This window comes from Cyphomyrmex costatus, unplaced genomic scaffold (assembly GCF_001594065.2).
Source record: "Cyphomyrmex costatus isolate MS0001 unplaced genomic scaffold, Ccosl1.0 scaffold127, whole genome shotgun sequence".
Classification (NCBI taxonomy): domain Eukaryota; kingdom Metazoa; phylum Arthropoda; class Insecta; order Hymenoptera; family Formicidae; genus Cyphomyrmex; species Cyphomyrmex costatus.
In genome coordinates, this window is record NW_017275249.1 from 15092 (window position 1) to 33372 (window position 18281).

Consider the following 18281-nt stretch of genomic DNA (forward strand, 5'->3'; position numbering starts at 1 on the left):
TATTAAAAAATTGAAAAGGGGCGGAATCCATAGACGTTGCTTAAGATTCGAGATGTTCTTAAGATGTTATGGACCAATCAAAAAACCGTATTAGCCTCTTAAGACATTGCTTGAGACAGTCTTGAGATTAAGAACGGACTATGGATTCCGGTCTAGGAGTCAAGCATGGTAATTAATGCGCACAAAGTAAAAAGATAATATTTAAAAAAATAAAAGTTTTTGTACTGATTTTTTAACAGTAAATTCTTGATTTTTCCCACTGTGCATTAGCATAACCCAAGGTACATCACGAAGAGGTTGCACGGTCTATTTAGAATTCTTTTAAATTCTCTTGACTCTGTAGATGCTTGTTTTAAAAATGTGTGATAAATTTAAAGATGTCAATGCAATTATTATTCAGATTTTAGTTAATTACGTAAGTATTATAACATTTTGATAATTAATAATTTTGAACAAGTCTTTTGTATCTATGGTCTAATTCTGTCTTTATTTGTTATTGTAATAAAGAGAAAATTAATTCTTAAAATACCGTATTTTAGTTTATTTTTAATCACTATCTCAAAATAAATCAATTTTTGGGTAGGTACTTAAGGTTACGTAGTCTCCTAATTTTAGTAAATTATTATTTAAGTTCGGTGATACTACATATTTAACTACCATACGCAATTGTGCAATATTTAAAAGAATAGAACATTCAACAAAGCTCATTAAGCTCATATTAGTATTAGATTGATAAGTGACAAGGAACGCGCGCCTGAGCGCCATATAGAGCGCTTATTCGTTAACTTCAATCTGCTATCCTGCAAAAACTACTTGTCAGACGAAATTTTGCAAAAGGAAAAATCTTTTAGCGTAAAATATAACATCTTATACTTCGCAGATGCGAATTTGAAAACATCCTGTATATACTCCTCTTTTATATATTTATTTTTTAAAAGTCGACTATCAATCGGGACATTTCAAGATATTTATCGTCTCTTAGAGCCGATTGTTCTATCTTTCGGTAAAGTTTACCTGTTAGGTAAATCTAGCAGTCCGCGCACGTGATTGGGTAATCTTGTTACTTACCTAACAGGTAAACTTTACCAAAAAAATGGAACAATCGACCCTTAGTCGACTAAAAGTTGACATTCATCTTAACTCAAGTCGACTTTTCTGCCGACTGACATTGGACTAAGGGTTGACTTAGTGCTGTGTGGGCAAATAACGTCTATAGAAGTAGTAAGAATTCAGACTGAATAATATTAAATGGTAAAATATGATTATCAACATCAGTTAATTATAGATTTCTTGTAACTTTTGATGTAATTTAGAAAATTGATAAATTTATATTGTTTTAAGGCAGCTGATAAAGACTGAAAAGTAAGTTTGAAACTTGTGTATGTTCTGCTTATTTATATAGATAACTTTCAAATTAAAATATACTATCTTTTATAAACTCGTCTTTGATCTTTGTTTATTGAATTTCAATTTTTCAGACTAAACACATTTATCATCAATAAAAATGTTCATCCAAAACATAATTTTCAGTGTGGCCATTCAGGTTACGTTCGGACAGTGCGCTATTAGCGCCATTTGTGTAGTACTGTCCTTGTCTCGCGTCTAATGGACGATGAAGATAAAATAAAACAAATAGCGTTAATAGCGTCTCCCCAAATCCAGCCTCAGTGTAGCAAACATAGTATATGTAACATACGTACCATACATAGCATAGCACTCAGTGTAAACTCAGCATTACACAATGGCTGATGGCAAGTAGATTATATCGTAGCCATGTCCGATTTCGTTACGTCCACTGAAATCGTATGACTAATTGTAGTTACTTGTGCAGTTCCATTACTCTCGCTACCACTGTTAACAATATTTAACGATGAGATTTTGGCTCGTTGATACGCTACGACGGTATTTAAGCTCAAGAATCTAGAACAAACAATTTCAATTATAGATTAAATGTAGTAATTGATATAATAACAGAAATTGACATTTACTCACCTTATGCAGACATATATAATTAACAATGCAGTCCCTGCTGCAAGCATTCTGATAATGGGCCCTTCTACAAGTTGGATAACTATCCAGGCAGCAGCAGAAGATGCACACATCGTAGTAACAATAGCAATAGTTTGCAGACAATGGCGTGGGGTTAAACTATTTTGCCAGTCCAATCGAGTGGCATGTTCAACATTATATTTTGTATTGCAAACTTTACAAACAAGACTATCAGCATTTACAGAGCTCTGAAAGAAAAAAGAATCACAATTGATAAGGTTCATTGTATTGAAAGCCAACAGTATATAAGAAATTGTAATTATTTTACCTCAACGAGCCAACGACGTAAACAATCGTGATGTACGGCACTTACATCACCTCTACAATGGCATGGTTGTATCAATGGACCAGCATCCTGCCTTTCATTATCATAACAAATCCAACAATCTTTGCTATTAATTGATGCTGTATCTGCAGAAAGAAATGCGGTGTCTTGAGACGCACCTTTTTCTTGCAACTCGATTTCTTTTAAATGTTTTCCTGGGTCCAAATCTAGTTTTTTCAATATACGCTTTGGATTTAAAATCCACAATTGTTCTGGACTGAAACGAAAATACAATTGTAAAAAAGTACATTATAAAATAAATTTTATAAAATACATGTGTTTTCATGTAAAGGTGAATATCCACCAATTGCGCAAAACGTTTACAAACGTTTGCAAGCATTTTCAAACTGAAAACTAACTTCGGCGAAGCCTTCAAATACATACAATTAAAAGAGAAAATACACACAATATTTGCAAATGTTTGTAAGAAAATGCTTGTTTGGTAGATACCCATCTTAAGATGCATAAAATGTATGAAACATACCTCATACAGTTCCATAAAACACAGGGAAACCATAGCGCTACACCAACTTCAATAACACGAAATACAATATCGTGCCAATTCCTGCTGTACAATGGTACCCTAGAATAAGAATATTTAGAACAAATTCAAAAATTCTCTCTTGTAATTTGCTATGTAACTTATATCTATTCCTTTGTTTTCTTACTTTGTTTTCCAAAATTCACTGAGAGTTTCACTGAACAGAAAACCAACTACTATAAATAGCATGAATGCTTGAGAGAGTAGTCCAAATCTTGACTGATGTAATTGAGACGTATTCACTTGTTGCGTATGCATAGTCTCTGTCATGGATGTAGATGGACCTGGATCAAACAACTTTGCTGTTACTTGATCTTCAGTGTGGACCTTTGTTGTATCAGCTACACGTTTATTTGTTGCAATAGAAGCAACTTGGCATTCATTTAAGAATCCACCACGAACCTAATGATAAAAAAATATTTTAAGATAACTCGATGGAAATGTATATATGCTATAAAAAAAGTACTATGATATAAAAGTAGCGTACTTTGAAAAATACTTCCACTCCATATATCAAGAAGAAGACCACTACAATGAACAGAAGCACTGCGTAACAGCCGTTGAATACATGTGTATAAAAGCTCTGGAAAAAAATTAAAAAATCTTATTAATTTTTATGTATATATACACATACATACATATGTACACACACATGTAAATTAGTAGAATATTGAATAAATTATACTATTATATTACTGTTACATTTATATTTTCCATACTACGTACTCGATCTACTTGTGAATAAGTTTGAGCTGTGATAAATTCCGCAAATAAAAGAGAATATGTTAATATGTTGAACACAACGAAGGCCAGAAAAGATTTTGACAAAAATTGAGGTCTGTCCCAACGAATATCTCTTAGATGAAATACTTCAGCCCAGAAACAAACAATCAACGATGATCCACTCAAGAGCAACGGATAATATGCTGACAGTAAACTCCTGGACCAACCTTCCTTGAAAGCGGTCTATAAAAAAATTGATAGCGTGTTTATTTAATTAATTAAAATAATAGGTGAGAAACATTTTCAAACAAAATACTTGTTTACATACAGGTGAGGTAAAGTATGCCCCTCGTATGATTGATGCAAGGAAAACTACAAAGTATAATACTTTTTGAGTGGTGACCCTGCATGCTCTCATAAATGACGGCGCCTTCATTCGTTGCCACTCAGCAACAATACACATGACAAGTTGTATTAAGCAGACGAAAGCCAGTACAAAAAAAATTGATGCGAAAGCAATGTAGTAACTTAGATTTGGGATATGACATTCCGGTCCATCAAATTGAATCTGAAACAAAATAATTAAAACGTTATTTCAGAACAATTTTAAAATAGTCAATATGAGTAATACCTCGCATAGACAGGTCCCATTATGGCATTCCCCATGGCCAGAACAGTTATCGTTTCCACAGCTGTTGTTCCAGGCCATCATACCAAATTTAACCAGTAAAGACAATGGATTTTGTGTACTCAACGCGATCACTTGTTCCATGATCGCTAAATAGACTGCTTCAGTACAGCCCTCTAGAAAACTGTATTGAAATGCAAATCATTTATATCAGGTATTATTTCAACCAGATGCTTGATTAACATACAAATAACAAATAAAAATCCCCAACATTTTTTTTCGAAATTACGCAATTTATATCAAGTAGGAATCCTTTTAAATTCACTCAAAGAATCACTAGGAGACGATTTTAATTAAAATTTTGAAAATGAAACGAGAACATGTAACATCTGTGTAACTGGACAAACACCAAAGCGAATTAATTATACACGGGATGATTCACTTTAATTAACAAGTCAATCACACCGATTATATCATTTATGTGCGCAAAATATATACATACGTTAATTAAACAAAATATCTGTCTTCCGCGGGACAAATTCGGGCAAGAGCGATATCGATTCCCAGATATCGTATATCTAGACTTGTCTCGGGCAGGACAATGTACCTCGATAAACGAACAATGACGCACACTTTTCAGGGTAAATAACACACCACTAAACGGGAAAAAAATTGTCTTTCTAGCTTATCGACTGACCGTTTGCTTGATCCAACGCGTCTACGTGCGTTATGTAGGTCTCGCAAGTGCAAAGTGAGTACAGATGTACTACGTAGGAACCAAGGACGGCAAGGACGCGAGGACGCGAGTTCTCAGACCACCACATTAGTCAGCTGTCAACTTCTGCGCAACGCTACTACCACACGCGACTACTACGCGTCGACTTTCGACAGTCAATGAGAACGTAACCGGTCAAACATTCGCGAGGACGAAAAGTCATGATGCAAACTTATCGAAACTACCTCATCGCACAATGAGAGAACCTCCCCCTGCACACCTCATACTAGTCATCGAATCCCCCTCGACGAGAGAATTCTCGAGATCCCAAAATAATATCTCGAGACGCAAACGCAATGCGTCGCTTGATTTGTCCAAATTCCACCAATGACGAACTAAACGAACGTACTCTCTCTCTCTCTCTTTTGTTTTGTTCTCTCTTTCTCTGCATTCCTTACTTTTTTCTGATCTATGTATACATACATATACAGATATATGTATATAACACCACTATGATTAATTTAATCAACGTACATGATTAACTTAATTATCAAGTACACTTGTATTAACATGAATAGAAATGCTAACTTCTTACATAGCTTATCATATAAAAAAGATATTAGATTAGAAACCTAACTATAATCATGTTATACAAGTTACAGTGGTTATAGTTATTGTGTAGCTAAAATTTTTATTTTTATTTTATATCAATATTAAATATTAATCGCTAATTAAATTAAAGGGTGACTTCGATCAAACTCCAATTAATCAATTCAATCTTTTATTTTATTAAATCATATGACTAAAACTATTAAATTAATATTTAATGCATAAAAAATTAAGAACCTTGGATAGCAAAAATATAGCTAAAGAGTTCAAAAAGAATTTAGTCATATATGATCATCAATTTTGAGTGTATTCAGTTTTAGATGTAGAAAGAATTCTTTCCAGAACTTTAAAAAAAAAAAATTCCTTTTATATCTGAAAATAAATTCAAAATTGATGACATGCAATTGAATTCTTTTTGAATTCTCTGTGCTACCTAAGGTTTATCTTAAACAATTCTAATTAAATTAAATTGAAATGTAATCATCGAAGTTGCTCTTAAATAGAGGTCTTTATTAGATTCTCTAATAAGAGAAATCTGAATATTTATTTGAAAAATTTAAACGAACATTAATAGTATATTATACTAGAAGGTTTGCGGGTTGTTGCCGTGTCTTTCTTCATTATCGGTGCCAACGTTTCGTGAACCATGTCGTTTACTTCCAGGGCGAGGGATGCGCTGACACAGTATCAACACACCTCACCCTGATGAAGTGAACGGCATGGTTCACGAAACGTTGGCACTAATAATGAAGAAAGACATAGCGACAACCCGCAAACTTTCTAGTATAATTGAAGAAAATACCCGTGGAAGCCTCAAATGCGTAATCACTAATAATATATATTTATTGGCACAATATTGACTAAATACATTGGCCTATTAACCTAATATATTCTAAACAGCACAGAATATTTATGATAAATATTTATTACTAGATATATATTTATTTTTTAAAGATGTTATATAAATATTTTATGTAATATTTATGATAAATATATGTAAATATTTCTAATAAATATTTTTAACTTAGATTATAATCTCTTATTAAGTATTTTCATTTTTTTTTATTTACTACATATATTTACAATAAATATTTCATAATATTTATAATAAATGTTAATGCTTTGTGCAAATGTAAGACCACAAAAGTATTTAAAAAATACTTAAAAAAATTAGTTTTATAAATATTTACAAGTATTTTGTAAATATTTTTATAAATTGTATGCTGTGGCATATATCTGGAATACGCACATTTACCATCAATCGTCAATAAACTGCTAAAAAAGCTATACTGATATACGTTTCTAGAAGATATTTTAGTTTACAAGAAAATGTAATAGCTAGACTTCTATTTTTCTTGAGTTGATCTTTAATTTAATCTTTCTTCTTCTCTACAACACTCATATATCAGTTTTATTTCCAGCGCAAAAAAGTCGCACAAAGAAACGCAATGAAAAGGAATGGAATAATCCACAAAACAAAGATATGGACGCGGTGTCCAATGAACGTAGAGTCGCAGAGCTTTCTTGGAAATCATCAATCGATGCTCGCGTGTTTTGCTGTATACTTCGCCTAAAGATTTCGGTCGCGTTCTGAAAACAGATCCAAAAGGCCACACTCGAACGATTCGACGTTATTTTATCGAGTATTGTCTATATTGTGACTGACGGTCGATATATCTGTGTAAATTTTCGCGATATAATTCTTTATTACGTCAGAGAGAAACCTGAGAGAGGCCATGGCGGCCTTTTTCGCGTGACAGGCGAAGCCGCCGTACGCTAGCGGCACCAACATCATTTTTATAAAATGATGTGAACTACGTAACACATTTTCGACACTGTCGATACACCACGACTTTTTGGTTCGAATCTTCCCTATGTCCATGATTTTTTGGTTCGAATCTTCCCTATGTCCATGTTTATCGAACCGTTAGACAGACAAAGACAGACTATCAATCCGTCGGTGCTTGTTCCACTACAAAGAAGAAAGATTCGCGGCGGGCCGGCGCGTCGACGGTAGACACGAGCCAAGCCAGCAGAGATCTTTCCGCGATTCTTTCTCTCTCTCCCTCTCTCTCTCTCTCTCTCTCGCCCAGTTTTTCACATATTGCATTATTCGTCAATAATTCGGGAAGAGAAAGACTGACGATTTATGCACAGAATTTGTTGCTCAATGAATTTGTAGCCAAATTTTTCTACACATCATATACTATCAATATTCAAATTTGTTGCTAACTATGACATGAAAAACAATTAGTTTATCCCAGTCGTTCCCGCACCGTGCATTATAAGATCTTAAATCTTGATAAAAGAATTGGTTGCATGTTTTCGCTATAAAAATATTCCTCGTAATATACACCATCGAAATATGACAACATATAAATTTGTTGCTCACTCTGAAGCGTGAAAAATGATTTGTTTATACGGATCGGCGCCCGTGCCGAGAACTTTATTCTCTTAAACATTGCTCAGAGAAGTTGTCGTTCGTATGTATTTGGTATCGAAATGTTCCTCGTAACATGCACTATGGAAATATGACAACATCTGAATTTGTTGCTCACTCTGAAGCGTGAAAAATGATTTGTTTATGCGGATCGGCGCCCGTGCCGAGAACTTTATTCTCTTAAACATTGCTCAGAGAAGTTGTCGTTCGTATGTATTTGGTATCGAAATGTTCCTCGTAACATGCACTATCGAAATATGACAATATCTGAATTTGTTGCTCACACTGAAGTGTGAAAAATGATTTGTTTACGCGGTTCGGCGCCCGTGCTGAAAACTTTATTCTCTTTAAACATTGCTCAGAGAAGTTGTCGTTCGTATGTATTTGGTATCGAAATGTTCCTCGTAACATGCACTATCGAAATATGACAACATCTGAATTTGTTGCTCACACTGAAGTGTGAAAAATGATTCGTTTATGCGGATCGACGCCCGTGCCGAGTACTTTATTCTCTTAAACATTGCTCATAGTCCAGTCACTTTGGAACAAAAAAGGGCATATAAATGAAGAAATTCCGACCAAGCTATAAATTGCTAAATACCTTCATTTAGGCGAGAGAAATGATGTCTGAAAAGTTCCCAACGTTAGCTTGTACGCTAAGTCTTTTATCGAGCGTACAAGGTTTGAAATTCCGGTTTTTCGCGGTTATCTTCTTTCCTATCAGTTTTACGGCCAAAGTAGGTCTATAATAAAAGAAAGATAATAGAATTCTCTATAAAATTCTCTAATGGTCGTACTTCGTACGACCAATAGTTCTCGAGATAGATTTCTTTTAAGTGACTTCTTATTTTCGAGCGTTACGTAAATTTGTTCTATCTTCGCGAATATCTCAAATTTGGATACATCTACGTGCAAAACGCACATAACAAGATCGAAAGAGTATTTAATTACCTACAAAATGGGTTTTTATTGAGTGTCGTACGATCGCTAGTTCCGGAGATATCATTTTTTAAAGGCATTTTGACTTGTGAATATTTTGAAAATGAGAATGTTTCCTCGTTAGTATATCGGTAATACCTTATATACGGCTACTCCTACGCCAAAAATAGTTATCATCAAAACGAAAGATTATTAAATTCCCTGCATTTTGGTCTTCTAATGGTTTGTATACGGCTAATATATAATTACTGAGATACAGCTGAAAAATCTTTATTATACGTGTTTCTGCGTACATTTTTGTAAATAACTTACTTCTGATTTGTCTGAGGTGAAAAATGTTTAGAAATTATGTGGAAGCTTATAAAATTGTCTTTAAAATGAGATTTTTTTGAACCTCGTCCGATGAATAGTTTCCGAGATACACCCTTTGGAAAATTCCGTAATGTACTGATTTTATGATAAAATCGGACTTTTTGTACAAACAAACATATGTAATGACGATAGAAAAATTAATATCCATATTTTTCTGTTAGTTTACATATATATGTACACGATCCTGTATCGGCGATAGTTTAAAAAATTTAATTTTTGAAAAACAGTTGCTATAAGAATGCTTGTTTTTTGAGCTTTTGGCATAAAAAGGCGATTTGCGATACCTTTTTTGTAAATATTTTAATTTCTGCATGGTACACGTAAAAAATACCTTATATAAAAATTGAAGCTTATAAAATTTCCTACAAAATGGTGGGTTGCTAATTTATACGCGATAAACGTTGACCGACATACCAGACGTTTGAAAACGGGATTTCTTTTTCCTAATTTTGTGCCTTCATTTTCATGGTCGATAATAATAGCAAAAAAAGTTTATTTGCAAAATTTTTAAGACGACGTACGTTTCTGAGCTCATAATATATGATATTTGTTTTTATTTGGCACTTGGACCATATTTTTAGGACAAATAGTATTCGAGATATACTATAGGAAAGTGGATCTGTGAAGCTAGCACGACATTCTATCGATATCAAAAAAATTACAACAGTTCCAGTAGCACTTTTCATAGTTCTACAGTTCTACCTAAAAACAAAAAATAGTTCCGCAGTTTTATTATGAAAAAACTAAAATTGAAAATATGGCGTACAAACTTCGCGAATCTGGCACGTCAGTTTTCCTCTAAAGTACGAGAAAAAAATAAATATTTGCATTTTTAGCAACAGTTCCCCATAGTTCTACTAAAAACCTACTAAGATATGCATTTTCAAAACAAAATAATAACATTTTACAATTTTTATACATCCCATATATAGAAAATGGCATAAAACTTCTAGAAAAAGTGACGTGCTGACTATTTCTATCAGTTTCAACGGTAGTTCTCGTTAGTTCTCACAGAGTTCTATGCATCGCAATCATTTTTAAGCAGAGTTCCGGCCTCTACATAATTTTAATCAATTTTTTAATACCTGAGTCCAGCACGATACTTGTAGAAAAAGTGACGTACTGACTATATGTATCAGTTCTAACGGCAATTCTCGTTAGTTCTCACAGTGTTCTATGTAATATCATATATATAAAAATTTTATGAAACATTAATAAAAGTTCAACACAATTGCAATACTTACTTTTTCAGTAATGATATTACACAGACAGCATGCTTGTCAGAATGAAAACTTTAAGAGAACTTTTTCAAGAGAACATTTAGTTATCTTTAAAATAATGTCTAAACGATATCTCATAATAATCATTTATTAGAGAATCTACCAAGAGAACTCTTTAAGATATCCGATTTGAGAGATGTCTTGAAATTGTTATCTTTATGATGTCATGCTAAATGATATTAGTTTGTTTTCTCATAAAAGATATCAATATGTTGTATGATTTTTGACAGTTCAGAAACGAGACATAATTATGATATCTTTTATGAGAAATTCATTTGATGTTACTTATTAGGAAAGATTCTGTTTCAGAGATGCCAGAAGGTTTGTAGATTATCGCGCCAACGTTCTGTGAATTCATAATCTTGCCATTCACTTCATCAGGGCGAGGAGTGCAGTGATACTTGTAGCAATTTCGGGTGGGATGCACTAGTGTACACTGGTGCATGTTAAGTCCGTGTACAATGTACATGTTCGTGCATATGTTATATCCGTGTACTGCCGCGGTGGTAGATTAACAGTGTACAACGGTTTTAATATGCACCAGTGCACACTTATTTTCCCAGCCGAAATCGCTAATAGATACGTATCAGTGCATTCCTCGCCCTGATGAAGTGAACGGCAAGATTAATTAATTCAAACCTGTAAACATAACCTGTAAACTCTCTTTTTAAAGAAATTTATATATTAACATATAACAGATTTCTTTAAGACATCATAAATATGAATATATATGTTAATCATAAAGATGTCCAATTTAAGAAATCTTTTAAATATCATTTTTGTGACATCTTTCTGTTCTCAAAAAACGACGCATTAGATAACATTCAGTTATCTTTATGTGATCTTTAAGAAGTTTCTCTAAGTTATCAGATTCAGAAATAAGATATCTTTTAGAAACCTTTTGGATAACATATTGTTATTTGGGTAGATATTAATCAACCTTCAACCCACTTCTCATCTAATCCACTGTATTTAACAGACAATAATTAAATATATTAAGAGTAAAAATATACTACATTTGGATTACAAAAGTATAAAAAATGAAGAAGTATTCAATAATGTTATATAAAAATATCTAAATGACATATCTCATGAGTACATACATATATCATAATGTATGGCACTTAATCTGTCTAGTAAAAGCGTGACAGGCCTATCTCAAAGAAAAATGGATTATTAGCCTTAAATTTATATTGATTGTTTTTAGTAGGATTCACGTCACTTTTTCTAGAAGTTTTATGCCATTTTCTATATATGGAATGTATAAAAATTGTAAAATGTTATTATTTTGTTTTGAAAATGCATATCTTAGTAGGTTTTTAGTAGAACTATGGGGAACTGTTGCTAAAAATGCAAATATTTATTTTTTTCTCGTACTTTAGAGGAAAACTGACGTGCCAGATTCGCGAAGTTTGTACGCCATATTTTCAATTTTAGTTTTTTCATAATAAAACTGCGGAACTATTTTTTGTTTTTAGGTAGAACTGTAGAACTATGAAAAGTGCTACTGGAACTGTTGTAATTTTTTTGATATCGATAGAATGTCGTGCTAGCTTCACAGATCCACTTTCCTATAGTATATCTCGAATACTATTTGTCCTAAAAATATGGTCCAAGTGCCAAATAAAAACAAATATCATATATTATGAGCTCAGAAACGTACGTCGTCTTAAAAATTTTGCAAATAAACTTTTTTTGCTATTATTATCGACCATGAAAATGAAGGCACAAAATTAGGAAAAAGAAATCCCGTTTTCAAACGTCTGGTATGTCGGTCAACGTTTATCGCGTATAAATTAGCAACCCACCATTTTGTAGGAAATTTTATAAGCTTCAATTTTTATATAAGGTATTTTTTACGTGTACCATGCAGAAATTAAAATATTTACAAAAAAGGTATCGCAAATCGCCTTTTTATGCCAAAAGCTCAAAAAACAAGCATTCTTATAGCAACTGTTTTTCAAAAATTAAATTTTTTAAACTATCGCCGATACAGGATCGTGTACATATATATGTAAACTAACAGAAAAATATGGATATTAATTTTTCTATCGTCATTACATATGTTTGTTTGTACAAAAAGTCCGATTTTATCATAAAATCAGTACATTACGGAATTTTCCAAAGGGTGTATCTCGGAAACTATTCATCGGACGAGGTTCAAAAAAATCTCATTTTAAAGACAATTTTATAAGCTTCCACATAATTTCTAAACATTTTTCACCTCAGACAAATCAGAAGTAAGTTATTTACAAAAATGTACGCAGAAACACGTATAATAAAGATTTTTCAGCTGTATCTCAGTAATTATATATTAGCCGTATACAAACCATTAGAAGACCAAAATGCAGGGAATTTAATAATCTTTCGTTTTGATGATAACTATTTTTGGCGTAGGAGTAGCCGTATATAAGATATTACCGATATACTAACGAGGAAACATTCTCATTTTCAAAATATTCACAAGTCAAAATGCCTTTAAAAAATGATATCTCCGGAACTAGCGATCGTACGACACTCAATAAAAACCCATTTTGTAGGTAATTAAATACTCTTTCGATCTTGTTATGTGCGTTTTGCACGTAGATGTATCCAAATTTGAGATATTCGCGAAGATAGAACAAATTTACGTAACGCTCGAAAATAAGAAGTCACTTAAAAGAAATCTATCTCGAGAACTATTGGTCGTACGAAGTACGACCATTAGAGAATTTTATAGAGAATTCTATTATCTTTCTTTTATTATAGACCTACTTTGGCCGTAAAACTGATAGGAAAGAAGATAACCGCGAAAAACCGGAATTTCAAACCTTGTACGCTCGATAAAAGACTTAGCGTACAAGCTAACGTTGGGAACTTTTCAGACATCATTTCTCTCGCCTAAATGAAGGTATTTAGCAATTTATAGCTTGGTCGGAATTTCTTCATTTATATGCCCTTTTTTGTTCCAAAGTGACTGGACTATGAGCAATGTTTAAGAGAATAAAGTACTCGGCACGGGCGTCGATCCGCATAAACGAATCATTTTTCTCACTTCAGTGTGAGCAACAAATTCAGATGTTATCATATTTCGATAGTGCATGTTACGAGGAACATTTCGATACCAAATACATATACGAACGACAACTTCTCTGAGCAATGTTTAAGAGAATAAAGTTCTCGGCACGGGCGCCGATCCGCATAAACAAATCATTTTTCACGCTTCAGAGTGAGCAACAAATTCAGATGTTGTCATATTTCCATAGTGCATGTTACGAGGAACATTTCGATACCAAATACATACGAACGACAACTTCTCTGAGCAATGTTTAAGAGAATAAAGTTCTCGGCACGGGCGCCGATCCGCATAAACAAATCATTTTTCACGCTTCAGAGTGAGCAACAAATTCAGATGTTGTCATATTTCCATAGTGCATGTTACGAGGAACATTTCGATACCAAATACATACGAACGACAACTTCTCTGAGCAATGTTTAAGAGAATAAAGTTCTCGGCACGGGCGCCGATCCGCATAAACAAATCATTTTTCACGCTTCAGAGTGAGCAACAAATTCAGATGTTGTCATATTTCCATAGTGCATGTTACGAGGAACATTTCGATACCAAATACATACGAACGACAACTTCTCTGAGCAATGTTTAAGAGAATAAAGTTCTCGGCACGGGCGCCGATCCGTATAAACAAATCATTTTTCACGCTTCAGAGTGAGCAACAAATTTATATGTTGTCATATTTCGATGGTGTATATTACGAGGAATATTTTTATAGCGAAAACATGCAACCAATTCTTTTATCAAGATTTAAGATCTTATAATGCACGGTGCGGGAACGACTGGGATAAACTAATTGTTTTTCATGTCATAGTTAGCAACAAATTTGAATATTGATAGTATATGATGTGTAGAAAAATTTGGCTACAAATTCATTGAGCAACAAATTCTGTGCATAAATCGTCAGTCTTTCTCTTCCCGAATCATTGACGAATAATGCAATATGTGAAAAACTGGGCGAGAGAGAGAGAGAGAGAGGGAGAGAGAGAAAGAATCGCGGAAAGATCTCTGCTGGCTTGGCTCGTGTCTACCGTCGACGCGCCGGCCCGCCGCGAATCTTTCTTCTTTGTAGTGGAACAAGCACCGACGGATTGATAGTCTGTCTTTGTCTGTCTAACGGTTCGATAAACATGGACATAGGGAAGATTCGAACCAAAAAATCATGGACATAGGGAAGATTCGAACCAAAAAGTCGTGGTGTATCGACAGTGTCGAAAATGTGTTACGTAGTTCACATCATTTTATAAAAATGATGTTGGTGCCGCTAGCGTACGGCGGCTTCGCCAGTCACGCGAAAAAGGCCGCCATTGCCTCTCTCAGGTTTCTCTCTGATTACGTCTAGCTTGGCAGCAACAGACACGAACAAGAATTATTCAAGGCAAGATATATCCTAATAAAATTTGTCTTTGTCCTGCGATCTGTGCAATGTATTCCTCTCAAAACTAAAAAAAAAACAATTAAGTCGCTGAATATATGTTTATGAAACGTTATATAATGCAGATATATCTCGTGCATCATAAAGTCCCATGTTGATTAAATCACGTATAAACCTGTATATTTCTGTCACCGATGCATGACTGATTTTTGTATGTGTTCCTCTGAGCCTCGGAAATACTTCCATTATCTCCAAGGATCGAAAAGCATCTTTCGCACAAATTCATATGAAAAAAGCTGATAAGCTTTGCTTCTACAAATAACCTATTTTGGGAAATTTAATAGCATAATTTTGACATCTTTGTTACAATTTTGAGATCTAAATGTTTATTATTTAAATTTAACAATGATTCAGTCACTTGCATTACATTAAATATTAGTGCATACTAAAGCTATCATAAAATCAGCAAAATTAAATGTAAAAGTACATAAATGTTTTACAAACTTAAATACCCAATAATATCATCGTAACATTATTTGACAGAATATATTATACATGTATTATTTCGCTATCAAATTTAATTGTATTATGCTATTGTTTTTAAATATATAAAGCAGCCTTTAATATACTAATTCAGTAGTATAAATGATCAAGTTTATCATAAATATTTATCATTTAAATCTAAACATTAAAAATTTTAGTTAGTAGCATTTATATATTATATAAATGGATGAATAAAAGAAGTTTTATAATAACAGTTTTATGAATTTCAGATGTCTACTCCAATAGCGAAACCACAACTTCGTGGTCTTCTCATGGTACAAATTAAAAAGAGTCTTATAGGAATGATGGTAGTTAGCATCAGTGCAGGGCTGGCATATAAGATTCTTGTTGCCGATAAGAGAAAACAGAGATATATTGAATTTTACAAGTATGTACAAATGTCTTTAAAATACTGCCATTACTTATTCTAATTTTATTCTAATGTCAAGACTATTCTGTTTGTACATAATTTTGACTTTACATTTAAGGTCTCTAATGTTCATTTCTATTAATATAGATTAACTTTTATCTTGGTTTAACTTATTTTTTATCTTCTATGTATTTTTATAATTAATCTACATTAACTATATTAATCTATAAGCAATTATATTAATGAACATTAATTTATATAATGGATCTAATTTGCTCATTTTTACTAATGAAGATTAACTTTAACTTTGATTCAATTTATTTTTCATCTTTTTCTAATCCTAAGAATTAGAAAAAGATAAAGAATTAATTACATTGAGATTGAAGTTAGTCTATATTGATAGAAATGTAGACACAAATAAGTTTTTAATTTTGTTGTTTTGCAGAACCTACGATGCAGAGAAACAGCTAAAGATAATGAATGAGGCTGGTCTCATGCAGTCTTACATCCCCCAAAAGAAGTAAATTTATGTGATAGGAAAATAGCTTTTAGAAAGAGCGAAAATAAGATAGTCTTTTTTGGGATTACGTATTATATCTTTATGTATAATGAATAAATTCTATATAGTATTAAGTATACTAAGTTTTTTGTTGACTACATATTGATCAACATAATCGATTTAGTTAATTGTTAAATTTATATTTCAAATATTATGTCCGTATTTATTGCATAAAATAATTATGATGTAAAAAATACATGTTTTTGTGGCAAAGATCATCTTGTCGATTACACAATCAGCTTTGTACTTTTATTTAATGAACGATTGCAATTTTTCTTGTAATATTTACATATCTACTTTCTGGCTTGGCTATGCGTAGCGATACATATGCAGTATTCAAATTTATCATTCAATTTAAATTGCAGCTTTGTAACAGCCTTGATGGTTTAAACATTTTTTTATCTGATTAGTACAAAAGGTAGGATTTTTGCACGCTGGATATGCGGAAATTTCGTATGGAAAGGACGAGTATTGATATAGCGAGAGTAGCAGTTATGCTTTCAATGACGTCTCGCGTCTATAGAATAAAACGCGAGGTATCCGGATTATCCGGAAGCGATGGGTGACGACGGAGCGTCGTTATCGGGACGCGATGATTGGAGGTTAAGGAACATGTATATACATCTTAGGCAAGATGGCGCCCCGAGGATCTCTAAAAAGTACCCAGCATGCTCCGCGCGATTGATTTGCGCATGTCAGTTGGTCGCATTGCAAATGGCGGCACCTTGTTATTGTTCATGGCGTTTTATGACTTGTCTCTTTATATTAGCGATTATGTCGAGTTTTTTCGCGATCCCTGCCGCGCGCTGTGTGCCGAGTGTGAAGTAGGGTCCGCGCCGTGTGTTTTAGGTTAAGACCAGTGCCCGGGCGGTGTGCCTCCGTGGTGTACGGACGCGTGAAATCCCGGACAGTGTCGGAAAGAAATGGGGTAACGTTGAAATTTTCCTGTGTTCATACGGTATCAAATCGGCGCTGCGCGACGACTGGAGTGAGGCTCGCTGGCCGAGCTGCGACCGTCAGCGGGCGCGGATACCTTCTCTGTGCTCGACCGCGTATCGTCCGCCCTGCGATTACGTCCACGTCGTCGGACGTGGGGCCCTAGGAAGGGAAATAATTCTCGACTTTTGACGGGCTATCTTGAGCATGCTTGAGCCCACTTCACGTACACCTCCCCCGACGGACAAAATGGTGGCCCCCCGATGTCCCGACGGTCTGGATGCCGTATTTCGTCGAAAATCATTACGGCGAGCCGCGGGACGCGCGTCCCGCGTCGCGTAACCGTCGATCCCCGTCGATGCGCTCGTCCGCGTTTCGCGCCCAGTCGAAAAAATGCGCTCTATAACCTATTTCGCGAGGCTGCTCGCGCGCACGGTGCCCCCGCGGCACCGCTCGTGCACCAGGGGATTTTTAATTGCCCCGTACACACGTACGGTTCAGACGGGCCACGTCCCCGCGGGGTGCGTGTCGCGTGCGTAACTATCGCCAGGACGACGGCGGGGCCGGGCCCCTCTCGACGCCCGACGGACGGACGTTCACTCCCCGCGGTAATCGCCCCCGTGCCCATACCTCCCGGAAATCAAGCGCGAATTATAACCTAGTAACGCCTAGCGGGCCTCACACTTTTTGTTTATGCGCCCGTATACGTGTATATGTGTCCGTGTGTGTTTTTGTCATTTTCTTGCTGTTCTCGCGCGGCCAACCTCCTCTATCGATTGTACGGCGAATAATACGACTTTTCCCGATCGACGACACTCTCCTCTC

General features: G+C 34.5%; 2 protein-coding genes across 2 annotated transcripts; one reads left to right on the top strand and one right to left on the bottom strand.

The window, feature by feature from the left end:
- Positions 1-1538: 1538 nt before the first annotated feature.
- LOC108782453 (uncharacterized) lies at positions 1539-4783 on the bottom strand. The gene is made up of 10 exons (XM_018550734.1): positions 4769-4783; positions 4270-4450; positions 3967-4206; positions 3642-3881; positions 3403-3498; positions 3043-3317; positions 2859-2957; positions 2318-2591; positions 1993-2237; positions 1539-1920 (listed from the first exon to the last, which is right to left on the bottom strand). The coding sequence occupies exons 2-10, from the start codon at positions 4408-4410 to the stop codon at positions 1761-1763; spliced, it is 1770 nt and encodes a 589-aa protein (XP_018406236.1). The 5' UTR covers positions 4411-4450; positions 4769-4783; the 3' UTR covers positions 1539-1760.
- A 10175-nt stretch (positions 4784-14958) lies between these two features.
- Positions 14959-16511, top strand: cype (cytochrome c oxidase subunit cyclope). Its single transcript, XM_018550737.1, has 3 exons — positions 14959-15051; positions 15822-15979; positions 16407-16511. Exons 2-3 carry the CDS (start codon positions 15822-15824, stop codon positions 16483-16485), a joined length of 237 nt encoding a protein of 78 aa, XP_018406239.1. The 5' UTR covers positions 14959-15051; the 3' UTR covers positions 16486-16511.
- The last annotated feature ends 1770 nt before the right edge of the window (positions 16512-18281 follow it).